This window comes from Alosa pseudoharengus, unplaced genomic scaffold (genome assembly GCF_046254945.1).
Source record: "Alosa pseudoharengus isolate Yale_2024_CS ecotype anadromous, Long Island Sound unplaced genomic scaffold, YU_APseudo_1.1 YU_APseudo_1.1_scf_16, whole genome shotgun sequence".
Taxonomy (NCBI): Eukaryota; Metazoa; Chordata; class Actinopteri; order Clupeiformes; family Clupeidae; genus Alosa; species Alosa pseudoharengus.
Genome location: NW_027468630.1, coordinates 32,767,583 through 32,784,121, shown reverse-complemented (window position 1 = coordinate 32,784,121; position 16,539 = coordinate 32,767,583). Strand labels below are relative to the sequence as shown.

Genomic DNA, 16,539 nt, shown 5'->3' with positions numbered 1-16,539 from the left:
GGCTGACGGACTGTAGAGCGCCCTATGCCAAGACCTTACGACATGCGGGTGGCTTGTTTTCAGCTGAGTTAAATAGTCCTTATTTGTCAGTCGGTAACCTATCTTAAAAGTATTGATGACGGTATGACAGAACAACATTTCATGAGAACGTGGGCCTACTAAAACGTTGTCTGATGGCTTATTGTTTTTGTTTATTTAATGTCACTGTCTTGAAATGCAAAACAATCATTTACAGACTACTTAGTGTTATGGCTATTATTATTATTGGCGTGTGTGGTGTTGTGTCATAGGTTGCACCCCCAAGCTATGGCATGCCTAAAATTCCATTAAAGTTTTGGCTTGACAGTCCTGACAGAGACAAGGAACAACAGAGGAGAGGCATTCATGTGTGCACGCGCGTCAGAACTCTTTCAGCAGGGCGGAACAGCTCCCATCTCTATTTGTAGTTCTCAGTATGTCCGAATGTCACAGTCCACACATGGAGAAGGAATACTGATACAAATGCGAGTAGATCAGCCTAGTACTACAAGCATGTACAGTATGATTATACAGCGTAACATTGTATAGCGACAGTGATTGCCTTGTGTTGTCACCATGAATGCCTCGGCTGGAACAGGAGTGTTCGTCTTGTCCTTGATGTCAATACCCATCTCTTTTTTATTTAATTTTCTCATATATTCGAACAGGTGAGCCACAAACTTATTACTTTGGGAGAAGTGAAGAATTGTGTAAGAATTACATTATGCTACAACAAAGTAGGCTATCCTTTATTATTGATATGGTTTGTGTAAATTGTGCTTTCATGCTGTGAGCAGATGGAACCTCTTGCAAATAATGACAACTCTTTTTCTTGATTCCTTTCCACTCTGAAGTATTGAAGCCATACTTTTTGCTGGAGCATCAACCTTAGTAATCACAGCAATATCAGCTCGCCTTGTACTAACAAAGAAAGCGCCTCGGGATCCACTCTTCTATGGTAGCCTATAGACTATTATATTTTTTTCTTCTATTTTTTAATGTAAGCAAAACGTAAAATCTTTTATAATGCTTCTCCAATGTGATCTATTAAATCTCTTTCACAGTTTTTGCAGCCTACGCCTTTTTGAGTGTTGTGAACCTTATCATAGGTCTTGAACAGGATGGCATCATCGATGGATTCATGACCTTTTACTTGAAAGAGGTAAATATCCCTGTTTTTTCAACAGCTCAGAGAAGGATACAGTCCATCTTAAGGAATATGATTGTTACATAAGGAATAGTGTAGATGATCAAAGCGTCTAATGTCTTGTTCGTTCGATTATGTGTTTCAGGCAGACCCCTACATTAACACTGCTCATGGACACATGATTTCCTACTGGGATGGATGTGTACACTACCTCATGTACTTACTGATGGTAGCGGCAATAACCTGGGGGTATGCACATCGATCACTATGCGACTGAAAGTGGCAACAGTCTTCCTCAGCAGATGGCACAAATAATTCAAATGTGTTTGAAGACAGTGGAGTGAAGTAGTTGCCAAGGTTTGAACATTCTTGGGCTTGTTTAACTGTCAGAGGTAGTATGTGCACAGATATTCTTTTGCTACCTCAAAATTGCCCTTAGAATAAGCATTTAACGAGTGTAGGACAAACCTGTTCAACAAAAATGCAGTATGTGGGATTGTCAGTGACATGTAATCAGAAATGGGGAAGAGGAAGTTTCTGCTAATCATTTTCTGCAACGGAAGGTTACCTAATGGTGTGTTTAAACTTACTGCTATGCTGATATAGATTTCATTATCCATATCATGAGTATTTTATTGGGGTATGAGTATATTATTGTATCAAGGATTCCTTTTTTTATCTTAAGGTATTATATACTACGTAATAACACATTTTCAGTCTAACAGTGCAAAATATTAGTCTATGTTCCATCCATCTTCATTGCACGCTGAATGAAATAATTTTCTGTTTGTGCAAAGGGAGAGTTATAGGGCTATTGGCTTATACTGGGAGGGATCCTTCTTAATGAGGGTCATAGTGTACATTCCTGGCAATATTGTGGGTAAGTTAAACTAAACCCGGGTCATTAGGACAGCAGCTATTTCATACAGTGTATTTTCTTGAACAACAGAAGACTCCAGACATTATTCTCTCTTACAGGAAAGTATGGAGCTCAGCTGAGCCCCTTGTTCCTCATTCACATGCTGTATGTGCTGGTGTCCATATGGGCCTGCTTCAGGGTCTTCAGTCAGCCTGCAGTGCGAGGTGCTCCGCCGGAGGTGAGGCTAGGTTAATCATCTGTTAGGTGTCATGTGCAAATGGAGGTGTTGTCATACTGAGCAGTCTGGTCTACAGCAGTGGCTTACACATGTGACAGCCTCACACTGCTGGAGGACTTGCAGAGCACTGAAATAACTAATTTGATTATTAAAAGTACTTAACATTGAAAGTGAACAGACACTTATTGCAAGTGAGCAGACACTTATTGCAAGCCTTCATAGAGCCCAGGGCCTAAACCCACTAGGCCAAGCACAAGAGACAGTGGCCAATGCTATCATATGCTATATGTACTGTAAATATATTGAGATTGCTCACTCATTTAAATAACTATACTGTACTTTGAAGTACTTTCACTGATTATTTAGGCTCATACCTCCATCAATTTTGTGAATACATCACAAAGATACAGTGGGTTATGCATTTGTGATTGTTACTCAGTACTAATCTGGCAGTTATGTTCACTCACAGGATATTGAGGATACCCAGAAGAAGAGTCTATTGCAGAGACCTGTAGATTTACTGTTTGCAGCATATCTACTGTTTGCAACTTCCTTCTGCTTATTCAGAGGTCTGGTAAGTGGTCCTCCTTGTACTTAGTCAGAGGCCAGGTCAGGTGTTGTGTGTGTAACTGAAGGACAGGTAGATAAGATACACTGACTCATACTCATACTGACTTGCTTGCGCTCGTCCCAGACGATGTCGGTCCTTGTGGCCGGTAATGAGTGCCACAGAGCTTTGATTTAGGCTAATGATTGGACTCATCAGGGCCATTGGCTGCTGCTCATTTGCTTGACTTAGTTGGCCCGCGGTGATGTGTCCTGTTCCCTTCATTTGGTCCATTTAAACTGGTCCTGTTGTCTGTTGGATAATTGAGTAGCCATTGCTCTGATTTGTTTACAGACCACCACCAAAAAGCTAAAAAAAGTTATAATTGCCAGCCTTTGGAGAGAGCCACCAAATGCCCATCAGCCAAACTCTTCCTTACAGTGCAGTAGCTGACATATTACACACATGCATCAACAGATAGCTAGCTGTATCATTAGTTATTTGTTTTATGAACGTAAGGGGCTAAAAGGGATTCCAGACTACTTTTTTGAGAAGGAAAACCGTGTTCTAGTGGGTGACAGAAGAGATATGGTATTGCCTCTGCTGTCAGCTTCTATGACAGTAAATAAGATGTATGTCCCACTCCCAGTGAGTGGGTGTTTTTGAATCTTTATGTACCATAGAGTGTGTGTGTGTGCTCTTAGGTGGCGCTGGATTGTCCCACCGAATTTTGTCAAGCCTACACTCAGTACTATGAACCCTACTTAAAGGACCCCTCTGCCTACCCTAGAATCCAAGTGAGCTATTGTTTATTTATTTCATTTTAGCACCAGGACTAGACTGGTTGCTAATTTGAAAACCTTGCACATATTGCTTATTTGCTAGATGATGCACTGGGTCATGCACTCTGGGCTCTTTGTGTTGCAGATGATAGTGAACATGCTGTACTTCGTGCCATACTATGTCATAACTCTGTATGGTTTGGTGGTTCCTGGTTGCGAGTGGATCCCTGACCTCACACTCATTCATGCGGGTGCAGTGGCGCAGGTAAGGGATGGAGGTGAACAAGCATTATAGATAACAGTGAAGTCTTAGGATACTGCTTTAAACTTTAATCACTGGGCAATCTGTAATGGTCTCAATGTTCTAAATATTCTACTCACATTTTGGGCAATGTCACATTCTGTTAAACTTTGTTTCTGTGTCTGTTAACCCCTAACGTATGGTTATATTTGCTTAGCAGACACTTTTAAACATTACCATAATTGTGCTTTAAATTTAATGAAGTATACACCTTAAAGATTCACAGAACTTAGCCAAATAACCAGGTTCAGTTTTAAAAGTGTTTTACAAGGGTCTTCTACCAGTTAAGTATAAGGGCAAGTTTTACTCTGTGTTACCATCGACATAATTTGATCAACAAGTATGCTTCTGAAATCGTTTCTCGAAATTGACATAGAAATATTTGGAGATGGTGGATGTACAACATATATTTGTCCTTGGTGTAATTACACTGTCAATCTGACTGAAACCAAAGCACACACGCCAGTGCATGGTTAAACAGGACTTATGTACACCAACTCATCTGCTCACTTCCAAAGATGGAAGCACCACAGTGATAGCTGTCAGTACACCATACACAAATCTTAGATGAACATGGCTGTTGCTTTTACACCAGAGCCAGCTTGAATGCCTGGTGACCATACTGCAGGAGACAAAAGGAGGGGCTTACTTTAGACATGGCAGTATGAAGCTATTCTCCCAATGGCAGCTGCTCACACTATTAATAGTAGCAGTGAATTGTACAGTGGTGGACCAGAGGGTTGCTATGCAACTACCTCATCCATCTTTTTTCAGTGTGTCTCCAGTAATGATATATTATGAAGTGGGAAAGTCCCTTCTTTAGTCTATATTAATAAAATGTAGATCTGTCAGTGGTATGTTTCTAGTTAGAGACAAGTAAAAAAAATGCTGCCTTGAGCAGGATCTTCAAGACACCCACAGTCACCATGCCAGTATTGTAACGTTTTGTACGAGCATCCAGTCTGCTGAAGTCTGTGGTTAAGGGAACTGGCTTTTGAGCTTTCACACAGTGGAATTTCCTGTATGCTATAACACGTCTTGTTTTAAAGCAAAAGTCAGTCTGGTATAACAAGTGTATTTACCAGTTTTACCTATATTCACTGCTACAAGTAACTGTTGAAAACTCTTGTAAACGCCCTCTAGTGACTTTTTGATGCATTCTAATCATTTGACAAACAGTGGCATGAAACAATGTAGTCTGTTGCACCAACACTGTCCTATGTGGTCTAGAAAGTTCTCAACACAGGCCACTAGTGTGCAATTCAGGATTAAAAGGAGTTCTTAAATTCTTTATTTTATATGGTTATATCATGGTATAAAGCTGAGTTTCAGTTAGTGAAGATGTTGGATTGATTTCGTTTTTATTTTGTGTGACGTTCTTAGGCACAATTTTCTCATATTGGTGCCTCACTCCATACACGGACGCCCTTCTCCTACAGAGTGCCAGCAGACACTCAGCTGCTTTTCCTCACTGTCAACATGTTCTATGGCCTGGTGCCACAGGTGCTCAGCTACCATCTTCTCAGCAACCGAGCCTTCTTCCTGAAGCGACTGCCACAGAAGACTGAATGAGCTTTGTCCGTTTCTATACGATGATAGACATACTAAATGTCATGGCATTTTGAAACTTTACTTTGGCTGCTGTATACGTATTCTGTTAAATTGAGGTTTATATATATATTTTTGCCAATGGTGTGGATGACTCGGGATGTGTAACCATTTGGGTGAAAGGTTCAAGGACTCTCAATTCATGGTGTTGCATGACACATGATATTTGTGTCACCAATCATCAATCTCCATTGTGTCTGATTGTATAACATTCCTGTGCAGTGCAAATACTTGTGTGCATCCATGCCTCTCCTTCTCTGGAGATTTTGAGTACTGGACACCTAGTGGGCAGCCGTGGCCTACTGGTTAGCACTTCGGACCTGTAACCGGAGGGTTGCCGGTTCGAACCCCGACCAGCACAGCTGAAGTGCCCTTGAGCAAGGCACCTAACCCCTCACTACTCCCCGAGCGCCGCTGTTGATGCAGGCAGCTCACTGCGCCGGGATTAGTATGTGCTTCACCTCACTGTGTGTACACTTTGTGCTGTGTGTGTTTCACTAATTCACGGATTGGGATAAATGCAGAGACCAAATTTCCCTCAAGGGATCAAGAGTATATATACTTATACATTTATTTCCAGGTTAAGCTTTCTCTCCCATGCTGTTTTTCAGTTATATTAGTTCAACACATCTACACATGACATTTTACTAGTAGTGGAGACACATTTTTGATTTGTATTTCTTGGTATTTTATTTACAAAAGCAACTTTTAATAATTACCCAAGAGTTGCTGAATAAACAGTGAACTCAGCATTTCATTGTTTAATGTATGTCTAGGTAGTGAAGTTCACTACAGGATTTTCTCTGTATGTACTGTGTTTGATAGCAGGTAACCTCACACTTTGCATTCCAATGAGTTTATTCTGTAAAATTCTTGTCAATAAACAGCAAAAAACAGTTTACATTGAACTACAAATATTGAAAATGTAAAACTTGTTCCAATTACAAGCATAACAGAGGTCAAAAGGTGACGGAATAAACAAAAAATGATGGGACTACATTTACCACAGATTTCTTCAGTTTACTCATCAAAAAATAAATAGAATATATATATTCTTTATATAAAACAAAGAGGGAAGCAAAACAGGTAATCTTTTAATGGGGGTTATGTTCATTTTAAAAAGAAAAACAAATCTCAAAAGAATATTAAGGTTTACCCAGTGCCAACAATGAAACATACAGTTCAGTGTGCTCCTGTAATTTAACTGGCAGAGCATGACAGTGGAAATGCAAAGGACACGGGTTAAATTCTCAAGGAGAATAAGACATGATGGTAGATGTATACCTTTACTGTTCTGTAAATTGCTATACACATAAGCATGTGCTGAATGTAATGTACTATCAATGTTGTAAGCACAACGACTGGACATTTTAAAGTAGAGAAGTGCTTTGTTCTCATTGGTGGGGGTTGGAAGTCTTTTTTATGCCATTCTTAGTAAGTGCAAATGTAAAACTGCAAGTAATTGGAAACCTTCAAAAACCAGAACAACCAAGACTATCTCCATCTTATGATGTATACGACAGTTGAGCATGCCACTAAAAAGCGTAACAACATAATCCATTCCACAGACACACAGAAACAAAGATTTCACTTAGCCATAAAAAAGATGAGCAGTTACCTAGAGAGCATTTCGGTTGGATAGTGGTCCTAGTTTCTACAGCAAAATAAAATATATAGAGATAATAGTGAGTTACAATGTGTAACCCAGTTTTGTGCACAATACTTCATACATTTAATCTACTTTTTTCAATACATTTTTTTTTCGGTTACATAAAAGAGTAACATATAGCGGTATGGGTAATGCTTTTTACAGACAAATATTCCAGAAGGTAGTCCATCAGCCTTTTCCTTTTGTTTAAGAAAGCGATCTTGAGCTACAACATGTACGACTAGGAGCGACACACTGAATGGTCTGTTGTTTTGTGAGGAGCGAGAGAGAGCAGCTATCAAGAAGTCTTTGCAAACTTAATCATAGAAAGTAATCTGGTATTATGCTAAAATTGGTGCATTGAACTGGAGAGCTTAAGATATGAAACAGTGCTAATATCAATGTATGACTACTGTTACCTTTCGCTATAGATTTTTTTTTTAAAAAAAGGGTTATTTTTGAAGTGTATCAAGGTTGAGTTTGTGTACAGGCTGACTAATTTTTTATGCATACCCTACTGGACTGAATTTACACCCCATGATATAGTATAGTTGCACTGTGGTCGAGAAGATGGTATAAATGCACCAATCACTTAAAATGTGATTTCCATACTAGCTTTGTGGGGGTTCCTGGTGTTGAAGATCAATGAGAATTTCACAACTCAATAATCACAAAACAAGCACGATGAGTGACCTCCCTGATGGGACCGCCTTGACTTTTAATGTTCTTCTCTGAGCAACTGGTTCTGGCAAGGAATAAAAACACAACTTTACTTCACTTTGTTAACACTGTTGCACACCTTTCAGTCACAAGAGCAAGACCTCTTTCAAATATGAACAATCTAATTATATACTAAAGAGAGGACTGCAATATTATGTAGTCATGAATTAGTGCTGTAGCTATATTGGCATGTATGAATACCTCGTAATAAAGGTCTGAATAAGTGTCTTAAAGGGTTCAAGAATAGGCTAAATGTTTTCCAGTTGGCTTTCTTGGGCTGCATCCAGTGCATGACATCTATTGCATTGCTGACCTCTGGTGGTGACATTCTTGGAACTTCCAATTGGTGCAGTTTGTACTCTCTCGTCTCTATTCTATTTCTGACCAAAAAGACAGGCTATTCCAGGCAACAAATTACATTCCATGGGTATCTTTTCACTTTGATTCTCCCCTATACGTTTTTAAAAAAATGTGATTTATTAAAATAACCTCCTAGCCTCTACGGCTCACAGTTACATTGACCCATTCATCTAGTCACTCACATAATATAACTGGACATTGTTAGTGTCTGTTGACACGATTCAATAATATATATAAAAAAATGTTTTATATATGGGATACTCCTCTTTGAATAGGACTTCAAATGAAATAGTGCACATGGTCCTCTCTATAGATCAGAGCATCATCTCACCATTACATTACCATACTCTGTGACTTCAGAGGCTGTATACTATTTGGAGATCATCAGTTTACCCCTTGACTGCACGTCTTGCCGTCTGAGGTGTTCTGGATGACGTTGTCTGGGTCTCCTGCCTCAGACCCGCTCTTGTGGTCCTCCTCTTTGCCGTCCTTGTCCAGGTCCTCCTCCCCAGAGGACTTCCTTGACAGCTTGGACGACTTCTAGGACAAGCACAACACAGTGAAGACCACCTGAAGACCAAGTGCTGTGCGACTACAGTTCCATTAGAAACTAGCAGAGTGACATGCAGGTTGCCTGATCAGTGAGCCCTTGGTGAAACGTGTCAGTGAATATATGACACACACAGGGTGGTCGCACAATGTAGAAGGAGGCGATGCAAATCCCAGCCATGAAGGGTGAAGAAAAATAAATGACAACATAATTTAACATTCACCCTTATCCCCTTTTATAAAGTGGGGGGGCTTCAAATGCTACATTCCAGGGGATATAGTGCATATGACGGACCCCTGTTGCTAGGCAACAGCGGTTGCTAAGCAAGGGCTCGGAAAGCTGTAGAGAGTATGTGGAAGACTCATTTTTTTCTTTTTTCGGAAAAAGCTTGGATGCTTTTATCCACCAACCTGAAAACAATGATACTCTTTATTTTGGTTTGTGCAAACCATGTCTTGATTTCAAACCTCAGCAGGGACATGATTTGTAGATGTAGGGATTCTACAATTCATGGTAGTACAGTAATAAAGTATGAATAATCACATTAACAAATGTGAGAATGATCAAAATAGGTTACATGAATTGTTAATATTAAACTTATTACAATAGATTTAAATCTTCAAATGGCCTCTGATTAACATTCACAGAATGTATTTTTTCTAGTAATATAGTTTGTCAATACCATATTTTGTGGTATAATGGTAATTTCCTGCACATTTTAATTATTGCTATTTTTTCTTGTATTTTTAAAATCTGTATTATTCTTCACTGCACAGCAAGAGATTTCCTAATTTAGAACAAAACATGTGCATTCAACGCACATATTGCATTGCTTCATTTCTTCCTGGCATAAGAAAACACCTACGGCTGGGTGTCTACGGGTGCCTTCGACTACACACCTTGGAGGAGGCTGTCTTTTTCCGCTTGGAGCCGACTTTGTCTCCTTTGGCGTCCTCCTCTATGGAGTCCCCCTCCTCTCCCTCGCTGCTGGCGTCGGCAGCATTCCCCCCTTCTCCCTCCGTTTCTGAGGAGCTCTGCTGCTGGATGGCCTGTGCACAGCAAGCAGAAAGCACCGCACGTCACAGGCAGGCTCTACCTGCCTACACCTGCCTCGTGCTGGAGGGCAGCCATTTTCTGCCATATTATGGCAGCCTCTGGCACTCAGCGATATGTTGGGACAGAGAAATGTAACATGTCTGCTCTAGTACTCGTACAGAATGTTAAACCCTCTACAATGGTATTACACTGCTGATATTGCTCTCACTGACTGGCCTGAAACAAATGTGCTTTTGGATGGCCGCACAAATATGAGGAGACATCCCAGGAGGCTGCTTATCATTTGGTCTTCATAATTCACAACACAATGAAGACTGGTGATAGTCTTTAAAAAATATTATATATATATATATATAATATATTTAAAAAAAATAAGATTAGCGTGACAACCTTTCTGCTAACATGGCACTAACACTGCCGAAAATGACTCCATAGTACAGCTACTGACAAAATGTTTATCTTTCTCATAATTTGCAAAGAAATCTACAAAGTAGTTCAATATAAAAAGGCAACACTACTGAATGGCATATTAAAAGATACAGTATATTGACCAGCAGCCATCAACAACATATTTATATCACTATTCTGCAGATATATTCTCCTAATCAGAACAGGAAAAATATGAATGGTGGTGTTCCTCAATATTTCAGCTCAGACAGCTATTGGGACAGATGACAGTTTTTTCCAGCCTGTAATGTGGCCTTCTGCAAGCAGCAGATAGTGACACGTTTGCTCCAACACAACAAGATGGTCATTGGTGATTCCACTGGCAGTTACTCAAGGGCTTGTCTTTCAAACTGAGATAATGTTTTCTCATGAGCTACATGGGGTTGAATTATAGCTGGACCTCTTGAAGCTGTCCCAGCTTACCTACTGCTGAGAAAATCAGTATTATATTCCAAATGCATTGTTGAAAACCTCAGGCTTAATGCAGTCTTACTACCTGTAGCAATAGTGAGGTGATAGAACATCTGGAAAATAATCAAGGCCGACAACACTTCATTCTTTGTTTTATATTTCAAGATCCTGTAGAGCAGAAATGTCTAACTAGTATGACTAATGTGGTAATGGAGCCTTATTGCTTCCAGTCCTTAGTGATTTCTGCTGATGGCTTTCAGTTATTCAGCACATACAGCAGGGCACAACAGATCTGGCTTGAAGAGACTTGAATGATGCTTTATGCAAATCATTTCCTTCAGTCCTTGCCTGAGACATATAGCCTTCAGTAATTGTTCTCATAAATGTACTTACAACTGAAACTAGTCGTGGAGACACAGTCACAGTCAATAGACCTGATGTGAACACTGACTGACACTGACCAAGCAAATCTCAAGTAGTAATTTGCAGTGTGAAGGCCACTGCTCTGAATAGCTCTTTGAGAACTGAGCCCTGCTTTTGCTGAGTTCCCCACTCACAAACACAACTGACCTGATAGCCGGTGAACTTGACACCAGGGTTATTCTCAATCTCCCAAAGACCCTCATTGAATCCTTTCCTCTTGTTTGACTTTCCAAATTTGTCCTTGTACTCCTTGTATGGCAGAAGGTCTTTCGGGCCAAGGAATGCACTGCAGTTAGAGAGACACAGAGATGAGGCCAAAATGTGAAGATGACAAAACAGGCCATACACCTTTTCTTGTGATCACATGTGTCCTGAAGGTCATAATCCTTTTTCAAAACCACAGGAAACTCACCAAGAAGCTTTCCCAGCTTCCAAGAAGGTGCACTAAATCAAATTGAACAACCAAAGTCATTCAGACTTACAGCTTACTTGCCCCTGATCTAATGTAATTTTCTGACGTAGTTGACAAACTTGTGCATACGTTTCATGGGTTCCGAAGAAGAAGATGGGATATTTATTTGCAGGTGGCTTGACAGCTCCTTCTGGGAGTTCATCAATCTGTAAAAACACATTGGAGAAGAAGGGGGATGATCAGGAGGCAGGTGTGTACCTCTTATTCAGACATATAGGCTAAGTTCCACACAATTGTGAGAGTATGTTACAATATCATTATTTGTATCTCGTATTAGCCTTTGAAATTACAAAGACTATAAAATTACAGTTGCTATTTAATATTGCTGAAATAATGCAAATTGAGTTGAGACACAGTTGTGCTACTGTTACTGTTACAGCTGTTGGTATAGCCTTTTAATTGGCTGATATCATTTCTGCAATAATATAACTGCATTTGGGCAAACTGTCTATTGTCTATTGTGTCTATAGTGTCTATTGATGGACAGTCTTAAGTTACACTTAATATTCAAATCTAGGTGATACTGTCCTAGTTTCAAACAGGTATGGTGGAATAGCCTTCACTGTGTTTTCAATCCGTCTCATTTGATGTAAAAGAGAGAAATGACTTCAGAGTAAGATCCATAACTCAAACATATGCTGTGGAAGCTGGTCAACTTCAACAAATAATTAGCTATTGGGTGTTAACAGGTGTCCAACTGGAACAAATTAAGCTCTGTTGTTAAGAGTCTCCTGGAAAATAAGTACTTGATTTATATTTCTTCTTGATATGGTGGGGTTACAATATTAAACATGAGCTCTCAGCCTCATCTTTGTATAATCCTGTATGTTTCCCTGTTTAAATGGAGGTTCAAATACAGAACATGCCATAACAAATTCTTATGACAAGGTAATAAATGATTAGTGCTTGTGGTGCATAGACAGAATGTTCAAAGGAATTGCCCTATGTAACCTGTTAATTCACAAGAAAGATCTGGGAGGACAGTGAAGCCCGAAGGGTGGGTCTCTACAGAGGTGACACGCTGATGCAGTTTACCTGAGCCCATTTCAACTTTGTAAGACTGAGCACATCAGTATGGTACATGTGTAAACTACACTGAACAGCTGGTTGATTCTAGTGAAATATCCACACAGAGGTGAATTTATTTTCACATTAAAAAAAATATAGACTTCTGCTAGGCTACTGTTCTTTAATAGTGGTCAGTGATTCACAGGTATCCTGCTTGGTTACTTCACAGATCTATTTATTAAACAATTTAGCATGCACTCTGAAAGGTTGTGCAAGGTCAGAATTTTTGAATTCCAGGGGATAGTACTTAGATCAAAAAGGTACAGCTAAGGATGTGAGGAAGTCAATCATGGTATTAACTTGTGTGATGTGGCCTTTATTTTTTCACTCCATACATTATCCCCAAGTGTGGAATAGCTTAAGTGATGAATGAAATGACACCCCTTTAGCTGAAAGCTACAAACTGGTGAATAACAAACCCTACATATTCCTATTCTTCACTCCACACAATTTCGAATAGCCTACTTTGTCCGTCTATTTCATTGCCTGCTTTTACAACTTTCGCCCAGACATGCACATTTAATTCGACTAATAGTGGTGAGAGGCATAGCCTACTACTTTTGCTTAAATTTACCACATGCCAAAAATTAGGCATAAATAGCAAACAACAGCATTGGGTGAAATGAAATCCCTAATAGTCATATATTTTTTTCGCCAAACAAATGGAAATTATTTGAAAAAGTTAACCTACTAACCAACTATGTCATGGGGCATGTCAACTATCTTAATGGTGTGGGTTCTGAAATGCCAAGAATAGAGCGGACAGCAAAATGGTGGTTAAGCGAATGTCAGGATTCCCGCGGGGCACTGAAAAGTATCATTCAAAGTGGTTTTCATTCAAACGGGCAAATCCGGTACATGTAGTGACAGACTACAGTAGGCTACACTGAGCTAAAAGCTTCATGGCCAACACACATCTCAGAGGAGGGCGGTCCGTCACGAGATAGCTAACAAGCTAATTAGCTCGGTGCAACATTCGCCCACGTTCAAGTAATTCAAAATGTCTCGTCCATTGCAAGTTTCACATTATACAATGTAGATACATGTAAAACCACTGATGTTGGTTATGAAGTATAAAAAATAAGTACGTTTCGTTATCCTACGCTTGTTCGAGCGCTTTCAGTTACGTAGAGGAAACCAGCAAAAGATCATGCTTTTCGACGAAAACACCGCGCATTTCTCTGTACACGCAACAAAGTATCATTTACACGCCACATACATTATCACATTGTAACCAATAGCCTATTCGTATAGAATGTTCATATTTAGCTTAAACAAACTGAGAAGCAATTAAACGAATGGGACAAGAAGGCTTCAGCAGCATCCAAATGTCCTACAACACCGGTTGTATTGTCCTTACCAACCCCGCCTCCCTACATTTCAACTCGGTTGCATCTCATACTCACCCTCGCTGGCCAGTGTGGGTATCCCTTCATTTTTGCAAAAACCAAATCTCCTGCCTTGTACTCCCGAGGCCGTGGGCGAGCCATTTTCACGGTACACCAGTGTTGTATCTTAATTTAGTTATTTTCCTTCTGGTCCCCTACACAGAGGGAAATGATCGACCATCAATGTTTTGATAGCAAGACTGCAGTTTATGAGGAAATAAATAATTAATACGAGGAAAAGGCCCTAGACACGGTCCTTTCCTCCTGTTCTCCAGGCGCAAAATGTGTGTAGATTACAGAAATTGTACGATACGAAACTTGAGTCCAGTCGTCGCCCAGTGTTGAAAATGTGGTCCTCGTTGGTTTTGGTATTTTATCACCGTGTCAACGCAAAAGTAAAACCTGCCCCAATTCTCTCCTGATTCATTTGAAACGCGGCGCGACTGTCGAGCGCCGAGGATACAGATTCTTTCTTAACAATTCTTCGACGAGGGACTGTTACAGTTTACTTCGCGACATAGCCTACCCTGACCTAATTTTATTGCGACATGAATGTTACCTTTACAACCCCATAGGCCTGCTATATTACTTCGGTGTTTACACCCCATGTAGAGTAAGCAGTTACTTTATCGTTTACATATTTGGGACAAGGTGGTTATTCGTTTTGCGAGAGTGGTAAAAAATGCATATTTAGGATACTGAATCTGAAGTAGCTTACCAGAAGCCCAAAATATATTTGCAATAATTTTATGAAGAAAAATAATGAATGCAAATTAATGCTTCTAACGACCCATAATAGAAAATAAGCAATTTTATTCGTAAATAGCTTATGCCAAGCAGAGACAAGAAAATGATTATCATGGGTAAAAACTGCATCTCGTTTATGAATGCAATCATGAAATCAACAACAACAGTCGCTGTCGTATTTTGATTGAACATTTTTTTGATTTTCTGATTAAAACTCTGCTGTCTGCTCTACTATTTAGGTCCCCTGAAAATATCAGGTTGAGGGTGGGAATTAATTAACGTCACACAATATTGGTTCAGGACCATCTTTATAGAATAGGCTATCAGCTAGACACAATGAATGAATTTGTGCGATTTCTTGGTTTAGAATGATGTCCTTTCAGGATTGTTGTTTTATCTGTTTTTTGGTGTAGCCTAACTTTAAAATGTATAACCTGTCTGTGTTACCTCAAAAGAATTAGAGATCATTAGCGTCTTAAAAGGCCAATAAGGCCTGTCAACCTTCTGTCATCGTATGTTTTTTTACAGTTGGGGTTGCTCCTTGCTGCTCATACTTTATGGTAAGTTTATGGTCAGTTCGACGTGGGGCTGTTATCCTAAATTGTTATCCTTTGTAGGCCTATTACCAATGAACTACAATAACTCGTGCAAGCAACCTGTTTGACAGATGTTAGCCTTTACCATGCAACTTGTCTACTTATCTAGTTTCTCAAATTTAAAAATAATACTTGTCAAATATTTCCAATGTCTTCTTTAAAACACTGAATATAATGTCATACGTCAGAGGGAGATAGGCTACTGCGTAGCCTTCCTTGTCCTCCTGCAATGTTCCTTTTTGGGCACAAAGGGGCGCCAAAGGCAAATAGTAAATATTTTAACACCACATTTACTTGGCAGCAGAGGGCAGGCAAGCTTTTTTCTGAGTTTATATACGACTTCAGGTTTTCAAAAAATCATCCAGAAAAAAAGGAGGTCTTATTTTTGTAAAGGCAACAGGTTATTCATTTAATACAATCTCGACTGATGTATGCAACATCCAGTAACATGATTTGGCATATAATATGTTGCTCTCTTTCCTTTTAAGGCATGCGACTTGTAGGCATCTACTTAACCACTGACAGATGGCACAAAATAGGCTAGTCCAGTACCTTGATTAGACCTGCCAAAATATATCAAATGCGATCATTCATAAGCCATAACTGATTATTTCATTATTTTGAACAGGGCATGCATAGTGATATTAAAAGCTGTTAAAAACTTTATCTCTTTAAATCTTTAAATCTTTAAGTCATCACCATTTTCACAATTACAAAAGATAGGCATTTGCTCAATAAGAATTTATTTTGAACTATTCTGAGGTAAAAAAGAGGTGAAGTTATTAACTTGTCACCCTGAAAAATCTTTGTCTAATCTAAGTTCAGTGGTTGGAATGTGGTTTGTGGAGGAAGGTCAACATTTCAATAGTTTTTATAGCTATTGTTTCAGATCAATGTGGTGTATGTCTGTATATATTTGTATATATGGCAATGTGGTGTATGTCTGTATATATATATATATATATATATATATATATATATAGAGAGAGAGAGAGATATTGAGAGAGAGAGAGAGAGAGAGAGAGAGAGAGAGAGATTTATACTAAATATAGGCCTAGCATTATCACCACCATACAAACTCTGGCAACTTAATTGACAGTGATGACAGCTTAACAAAAATATAAACGTTAAAGATAAATTGCATCTGAACAAG

At 39.3% G+C, this 16,539-nt stretch overlaps 2 protein-coding genes across 3 annotated transcripts; one reads left to right on the top strand and one right to left on the bottom strand.

The window, feature by feature from the left end:
• The first annotated feature begins 209 nt into the window (after nucleotides 1–209).
• LOC143125916 (transmembrane 6 superfamily member 1-like) lies at nucleotides 210–6,396 on the top strand. Its single transcript, XM_076287745.1, has 10 exons — nucleotides 210–686; nucleotides 873–976; nucleotides 1,083–1,180; nucleotides 1,311–1,414; nucleotides 1,963–2,045; nucleotides 2,144–2,262; nucleotides 2,732–2,836; nucleotides 3,514–3,606; nucleotides 3,737–3,856; nucleotides 5,276–6,396. The coding sequence occupies exons 1-10, from the start codon at nucleotides 595–597 to the stop codon at nucleotides 5,462–5,464; spliced, it is 1,107 nt and encodes a 368-aa protein (XP_076143860.1). The 5' UTR covers nucleotides 210–594; the 3' UTR covers nucleotides 5,465–6,396.
• On the bottom strand, nucleotides 6,341–14,570 carry hdgfl3 (HDGF like 3). 2 transcript variants are annotated; one of them, XM_076287746.1, is made up of 7 exons: nucleotides 14,362–14,570; nucleotides 14,062–14,198; nucleotides 11,657–11,733; nucleotides 11,263–11,401; nucleotides 9,678–9,827; nucleotides 8,622–8,768; nucleotides 6,341–7,893 (listed from the first exon to the last, which is right to left on the bottom strand). In XM_076287746.1, the coding sequence occupies exons 2-7, from the start codon at nucleotides 14,143–14,145 to the stop codon at nucleotides 7,867–7,869; spliced, it is 624 nt and encodes a 207-aa protein (XP_076143861.1). In that variant the 5' UTR covers nucleotides 14,146–14,198; nucleotides 14,362–14,570; the 3' UTR covers nucleotides 6,341–7,866. The 2 variants fall into 2 exon arrangements, with proteins under 2 accessions (XP_076143861.1, XP_076143862.1); XM_076287747.1 differs by having other exon boundaries at nucleotides 8,622–8,765; nucleotides 14,062–14,570.
• Nucleotides 14,571–16,539: the final 1,969 nt, after the last annotated feature.